General features: G+C 37.6%; 1 protein-coding gene across 1 annotated transcript; it reads left to right on the top strand.

Annotated features, from left to right (window-relative positions):
- The first annotated feature begins 1,483 nt into the window (after positions 1-1,483).
- spry2 (sprouty RTK signaling antagonist 2) lies at positions 1,484-6,247 on the top strand. The gene is made up of 2 exons (XM_066706689.1): positions 1,484-2,030; positions 4,466-6,247. The coding sequence occupies exon 2, from the start codon at positions 4,517-4,519 to the stop codon at positions 5,468-5,470; it is 954 nt and encodes a 317-aa protein (XP_066562786.1). The 5' UTR covers positions 1,484-2,030; positions 4,466-4,516; the 3' UTR covers positions 5,471-6,247.
- Positions 6,248-8,197: the final 1,950 nt, after the last annotated feature.

Genomic DNA, 8,197 nt, shown 5'->3' with positions numbered 1-8,197 from the left:
AAGCAACCCAAATGGCTACCAAATGGGGGAGGAAAGTAAAAGTGGATCAGTGGGAGGGGAAACAATAAAACTAGGTAACACATGTATATATTTACAAATGGACTTTACTGTTGTAGAGTATGTCTGAGATTTAAAGCAAAGAGGAATGTGAGGATTGGTCATTTGCACCACATGTTGTTATGTTCGATCAGGAAATTCCCTGGTCTGTATTCTGATATTTCCCCTTTCTTTCAATTCTTTTTTTTTCTTATGAGTTGTGCAAGTCTAATGATGAGTAACGGTGTCATCTGTTGTTTACTAATCCAAGTTACAGATTTTGAAAAAGAAAAGTTGTTCCAGTTTAAAAATGAAACAAATTCAAAGTATTGTTTTAGCTTTAAACAACACTTATTGATCTCATCTCCACTGCAAGGGTACCAATTTATACAAGGACAGCATTCACTTGCAACAATATAAGAGAAATAAATCTAATTTCATGAAGGGTATGGAGAGATTTGGGCTGCAACTGTAAGCTCAGCTGGTTTCTAAAAGTGTAAAACTTGACAAACACATACCAGCAGAGGGAGCCCAGCCCCTCATCACTTACAAATACAAAATCAGGCCTGGACTGAATCAAAACTTCATAATATATGCAAATAACAAACCTCTACACTATTGCGTTTTTATGTGTCGGTAGTAGTGCTTTCTGACCATATTAAAAAAAAGGGTAGGGCACACTTGTTACAATTGCAAAGTCTGTAAACTACACAAACTTTAGTATTATTAAATACACTTGTTTATTTACTTATTTATTATGTAAATTATAGAATGTATATATACATACTCTATATAACTACTAAATCAACTGTATTGATTGAATCTAAAACATAATTTCCAAACTAACTAGTTATTGATTTAAATATGCACGAGTCATTTCATTTATATGGTTAAAACATGAAAAGAGTGTTCAAATTAAGAACTGAGGCCAAGACTAAGATAATACATCTGTTTTGGAAGATCTAATGAAAGCTAAACAGTTTCTAAGACCAACAATCACAATTCAGAGGGATTCGTCCAAGAGCAAATGTAACATTTTGGGAACAGTGTTACATCCATCTGATTACAGCAGGCTTCATCATTTGTAATGTAAACTCTTAAAATAAAATAAAAATACAAAAAAGAAGAAGAAACAATTGTGAGATATATTGATTGATGGCTGAAGCTCATTGAAGAAACTCCATGTATGGGAAAGTGGGCCAAAAAAAAAACATTGCCAAAGTTAAAAAACAAACTTCATTTTCATAAAGCAAGCTTGATCACCTGTACTTTATCTGTTTATTATTTGATTTGTGTATGTAGCTGTGTGTTTTAAGATCCTGGTGGAAAGGTGACCCCATTCCCCCCCTGTCCTCAGACTGCTGGGCAGGTATACGCGCTGCCGTCGTGCCAGTGCCCTGTGTTTGTCTTTAAAGCCCGTCCCCCTGCAGGTCTGGGCAGTCGCTGGCACAGAGCAGGGTGAATGCAAACCCTGTCGAGCCCGATGATCTGGGACCGGATACGATATATCCTCTGGGACAACAACTGTGCTGTTCCTCCTCACTTCCACATGACGCCATTTACTGCATAAACGCGACCTCCTCCGGAAAGCAGAAAAAAAGAGAAGCGCAGACGAGAGCGCCTCGAAAGCACCTCAGTGCGCAAAGCAGCCAAACCCCGCGACCACAGCAGCGCTTCTGCAGGCTCGTCCAGCCGCGCACAGCCGCGCACAGCCGCGCACAGCCGCCCCCGGGCCGACACAGCGCCCTGCCGCAGCGGCGCGACTCTTCCACGGAGCGGCCCCGCGTCGCGCCCGCCTCGCTTACTGGCGCCTCTCTGCTCGCTAGAGTTGTGATTGGGACCTGGCTGTTGATCTGCTGGATTTCGCGAATGGGTTGTTCCGTTGGACTAAAACAAAAAGAGAAGAGTGATGAGGAAAGTGTTTCCCTAGGTTGGATTGTACTGATTCAAGAGAATATATAAAACAAGGAGAGGGTGGCAGTGCTGCGATTACGGTGAGCATTTCATTACAATCCCATTGGAAAAGCGTGCCGCTGCGGTGCGCCGGCGCTGTGCGGGCGGCGTGTGTGTGTGTGTGTGTGTGTGTGTGTGCGCGGCGGCCGGGCTGGCGGGCTGGCGGGCGGCTGTGCGCGGTGCTGCTGCTGCGCTCCGGCTCCTCTCCTCGCTCGCTTCCCAGCTCACAGCGCGCCATTGCGGCTGCTCTCGTGTGCGCCAAGTTTCTGATATTAGCGATCACAATAATGATATGCAAGCACACTGCATAAACACGCACACACAAAATAAGTTAAGTCTCCAGCACGGAATATGTAGATATCTGCACTAAAAGTTTTTTTTTTTTTTTTAGCAAAACTCATTACAGTACTTAGAATACATATGCATAATTACTGCACATGCATGCATACATGCACACACGAACGCATGCATGCATTTTTAAATATATATATATATATATATATATATATATATATATATATATATATATATATACACACAGACATAAAGGCGTGTAAAAGTGTCGGTACTTATTATTTATTTATATATTCCGGTTGAAGTTATTTTAAGATGCAGAGTCTGGTTTGTGGTCTGTGTTGTTGTAATATCGGACACTTTCTACTCTTCCTTTTCTTAAGCTATTTGTCTGTCAAATGCCCCACCCCAATGGTAAAGTCCTTTGGCTCTAATCCTTAGTCTGATCACACACACTTAGCTACTCTAATGGAGCTTTTCACTAACTACCCCCCCACCACCACCAATACAACCCCCCTCCCCCTTTTATTTATTTTAATGTATCTTTATTTAAGGAATACAATAATGCATTTAAAAAATAAGTAATACAAATATATTACATTATTTTAATGTTTAATGTTTTAATGTTATGGGGCATATATGTTTTTTTTATATAGGGGACAAACTTGAACCTATTCACAATATATTTCTGTTAACGTGTGCAATGCAGTAGGTACAATATCATGTACGTTAAACGAAGTTAGTAATGCAAATAAAATGTGTTGTGCATTTTGAAAGAGATTGAGTTGGTAGGGTCTGCAGTATGATGTAGGTTTGTTGTTTTGGTCTTATATCTTTGTGCCAAGGAACCTAAAGCAAGTTAATGGCTTTGCTTTACACCTGTGTTGGTGAGAGAGAGAGACCCATACTTGCTTTCTGAGATACTTAAAATGATATAGGGTGTGTGTGTGTATGCTTACAGAAAGACCGTCTATATGATATAAATGTAACTTTTTCATAATCACTTTTGCAGTTATTCATTAGTCCATTATGCTTTGGACTTACAGTTTTGAAAAAAAAAAAAAATTAAACTAGACTTTGACCAGAAAATAATGTTTGCTTTGCATTGTTTTGGGACTTTTGACTTCTTGCAGGCAAGAAAAAAAAAAAAAATCATTATCATTTTTTGCACCTCCTTATTGTCATCAGTTCAGAAAATGTAAAGGATCACAGTTTCCAGGTTCTTTAGAAATCCACAAGTGTGGTGTGAGCTATTTGTTATGTTAAAATGTCTAGCCTAATACATTGTAATTCAGGAGATGTCATGTATTTTATACTTTCTAACAGAACACAGTAATTCTAGGAGTATTATACCCATGTAAGTCAATGTCTTGAAACTTTTACAGACATGAAAAAAGAAAACACTTGATTAACTGAAACAAATCAAGTAAACTTCGAAAAATGTATCAAACTAATTTCAGTACCAATTTCATATTTGCAAGAGACACCTATACCAGTGCTACTAAATTTAAAAAAAAAGAAGTGTCCCTAATGTGAAAGTCTTTAATAACAATATTTTAGTATCCCTATTAAATTCTTTTTTAGATAAAACATAATGGAACATACTGAAAATATTTTGGTTTTAAATCGCAAAACAATGAAAAGATCTGCTGGTGTTTATTTTCATGTATAGCTAATGTTCATTTTATAAATTTAGTTTTGCTAAAAGTCATGAATTAGCGTGTTTTAAGATGTGTTCAGCTGAATGCAAAAAGCAGAAAAGTTTAAAGTGTAATATCCTTCTCTATACATTTGTAACACTTTATAGAGTAAAGCTTAACCATGAATAAAAATGGGTTAAAAATGGAGATCCTTTACTTAAGATACTATTTTAAGGAAACTACAGTGCAGTCATTTAACACCTCCCTGAGAAAACCTTTAGCAATGTTTCCACACAGCTGAAGACAGGAGCTTGTCTGTTTATGGGTGTATATATGTTTTTGTCTCCAAACAGTTTGTTATTTTTTACTTTCTTACAATATGCATTCTTCAAAAACTGCATTTGTGGAAGCTTTTATTTTATATTAACTGTGGCTACATGCTATAGGTGAAGTTAGGCCTGTTTATATGATGTTTTATGGTGGTTATGGATAATATACAGTGTTTTTACTCATCTCCTAATTCATTTAATTTTTCTTTGTAGGACTTCAGATGTGTTCTACGCCTGCTGGAGGGATAACTCTTCAGAGTAAAGATGGGGACAAGAACTCAAAACGGCAGTGGTTCTCCTGCCCTGCTGCATCTTCTGCATGACAGTGGAAGGCAGCATGCAGGAGAACCGGATCCTAGGGAGGCGTTGGCTCAACAGGTTCAGGTGTTTTCACTTGATCAGATAAGGATAATTAGAAGTACCAATGAGTACACAGAAGGACCGATGGTGGCGCCTAGACCTGGGAGTAAGCCTATTGCTCCTCAGTCTTCTCAACATAAAACAGACAGGGTGCCCAGCTTGACAAGTGAGCAGGAGCAGCAGAGGTTTAACCAGAGGGGTCCTCATCACCATCACCACACGAATTCTTCCCGGACAGCTTTGACCCGAACTACAAGTACAATGAGCACTGGTTCAAGGAGTAGTACAAGGACAAGTACAAGCAGTACTTCCTCTGAGCAGCGGCTCTTGGGGAATGCATCCTCTGACCAGATAATCAGGGTGCAGCCCAAACCTTCAGAGCTGAAGTCGGAGGAGCTTAAGCCCGTCGCCGCCGAGGAGCGTGGAAAGCATGTGTACCGCTGCGAAGACTGTGGGAAGTGTAAATGCGAGGAGTGCACTTACCCACGGGTTCTGCCCGCTTGTTGGGTCTGTGACAAACGCTGCGTGTGCTCCGCGCAGAACTGTGTGGACTACGGTACGTGTGTCTGCTGCGTGAAGTGCCTCTTTTACCACTGTTCCAATGACGATGAGGACAACTGTGCAGACAATCCCTGCTCTTGCAGTCAGTCCAACTGTTGTGTTCGGTGGTCTGCCATGGGTCTCATGTCCCTCTTTCTGCCGTGCTTGTTGTGTTACCTTCCGGCAAAGGGGTGCCTTAAGCTCGGCCAGGGCTGCTACGACCAGGTCAAGCGGCCTGGCTGTAGGTGCAAAAACACCAACACCGTCTGCTGCAAGATTTCCAAGGTCCCAGCTCGGAATTTGGAAAAGCCAACGTAGGCGGCACCTTATCACAACGGATGTGCCTCATCGGCAACAAACTATTAACAAAGTTGTAGTTCTGGCACTGTAGTACCAGTGGGTTGGGGTTTATGTAGCTGTTTGAAGTGGCTCGCTTTCTGTTTTTTAGCCACCATTTTAACTAGGAATGCTTGTGGATAAAGCCCACCTTTTATTGAAGCTCAAGTCCAAAATTTAGTCGTATGGACTTTTAATACAACTGATAAGCTAAAGCTGCAAACTCTCCTGACCAATTGTTTGTGAATAGTATTTGCAAAATATGTAAATTAGCAAATTACTTTTTCTGTCAGAGATAATGTTTTATTTTTGTATATATAATATTTCAACTGTGAAAAACATGGTGCCAAACCAGTGGCATCTTGACAAAAAAAAAATGATACTAATATGTTGTACATTCGTTTTGAATGTGAATCAATCAGTACTTTGTAGATTATATTTTACCTTACAAAAGTCAAACATTACATGAATCTTATCCCCTCTACTATACATGTAAATTGTACAGTGACCATAAGAAACAGCCTTTATTTTCTCATTTTTCAACATATTGTTTAGTGTAAAAAATATTTATTTGAAGTTTTATTATTTTATAAAAAAGAAATATTTATTTTAAGAGGCATCTTAAAAATATCACCCTATTTTAAAATAAAAGACCTTTGTTGTTGCTGCAAATAAGGGTGACACAAATCAGATGCATATGTTCACTATAAAATAGAAAATATATTAACGTTTGAAATTAAACAATGGTATTTGTCTTCATTTTTTGTGTGCAGTATGTTGTCCGTTAGAGAATTTCTACACTCTTTCTTTTTATTAATTTAACACTCTCTTAAAAGCCTTGCAGTGTTTTGAGATCAGCGGTTCTTGTGGTCTGGATAAAGTTCTTGGTTTTGTTTCTTTATTTTATTCATTACTCGAGTCAAATTTAATTCTCTTCTATTCACTGCCAAGTAACGGAAATCTTTCATTAACAACTGAAGTAGGTGGAGTTCGAGAAATCCAATGAAAACTGCTACATGTGCATACATTTATGATATGACCGTACAAGGAGATGCAGAGGGTTTAATGTTTTTCGAAAGCTTTAGATTGCTTTCAAAGTCTATTTTTATTATTATGTGTGAAGGACTATGTGTTCAATATAATATAATACTTTGTTTAGGCTATATATTTATTTTCTAGCATTCATAATTTAAGATGTGCATCATTTAGGAGGTAGTATCAAAGGCTGAAATATTTTCTGAGATATTTTTGGCTTGAGACACTCAAGAAACATCTGCCTTTTTATAGCTCATACCATGGTGCAATTAATATAATACAGTATAATTTAACTTCCTTTGAGAATTATAAAGATAATCAATCTTTTTTTTGTTAGTTTTTTGTGATTTTTAGGAAGTATTGATGAAAATATTAGGAATACATTTAATATTACTAATGTATACTTAATTTAGGAATACAATGGTTGATAGATACCCTTTTGGTATAATAATGTTTCAGATGTCTGTTTAGCAGGGGGTTAAGAGCAAGGTGTACAAAAATGTATTTTCAATCCATGAAAGTAAGAAATGTGTATGCCACATATAAGGAATGTCTTAAAAATATATTTTTTGAGAATCCAATATATATGTTTTGAGCAAGGGAGAACAGGTATGCTATGAGATGATGCATACAGTAAAATATTGAAATAAAAATCACAATTGGCATGCAAAACGTACATTAAAGTGGTTTAGGAAAAGTTAATTTAAAAAGTTAAATGTTATCAACAGAATGTGGATGTGAAAATCATGTGGTACATACATTAATTTCTCAATCAGTTTAAAAAAAATAAAACCAATATATATTAGGTATGTAGTATATTATAAATAGGTATTTGTATTTCCTGGACTTTATTATAAAGTATCAGGAAGGACAAATACAATGAAACATATTTTCACAATCTATTTAATTTGGTGTATGCAAACCCTTGGCTGCTATAACCTTTATGAAAGGTAGCCAGAGAAATATTTTGCCAATGCAGTTCTCTCATCGTCTTCTGATTTGCTATTCTAGTTCATCCTAGAGATGTTCTATAGGATTAAGGACAGGACTCCTTGCAGGCCTTCAAATGTTTCCAGTTGTATTCTCCTTTATTATGCTTATGCGCTCAAAGTTGACATGGTAAGTTATTGTGTAAATAGAGGGACAGACCCTCACTATAAAATAATAATAATGCTCACAATAAGCTTGTCATAAATAAAAGCTAAACATGCAGCCTCTGCTGTAATCCATTACTAGTGGAGGGAGGTCAGTTCGATTACTTTTGGTGATAGTCTTTATAACCACACGCACACAACGCTTACCAAACAGGTGTGAGAAAACAACTGATGGAATATTTTCAATCTGGCTGAAACATCTTTGGAAGCAGGAAATACAATTTAAAAGTTTTTTTGTCTTTACAGTGAGGAAGAAAGGAACGGGAGTTAGCTGCCGTCCTCTGGAACTAGTTTCAATTGCTGGAATCCTTTTTTCTTTTTTTCTTCCAAGTCCGCATCTGGAAGTTATAGAGAAGCTGAATGATTTTGCAGGCTTTCTTTCATGGGGCTAGCTGTAGGGCAGCATATGCTGTACTTGAGCTTTGTAACCAGCTTGGCTTCATAGCCTGTGTACCAGATGTTTAGAGTACACAAAGGCATATCAAATATTAAAATATGGTACACTACAGAAAACGTGCTT

This window comes from Amia ocellicauda, chromosome 6, assembly GCF_036373705.1.
Source record: "Amia ocellicauda isolate fAmiCal2 chromosome 6, fAmiCal2.hap1, whole genome shotgun sequence".
Taxonomy (NCBI): domain Eukaryota; kingdom Metazoa; phylum Chordata; class Actinopteri; order Amiiformes; family Amiidae; genus Amia; species Amia ocellicauda.
The sequence above is the reverse complement of the archived record's forward strand: the minus strand, read 5'-3'. Positions and strand labels throughout refer to the sequence as shown.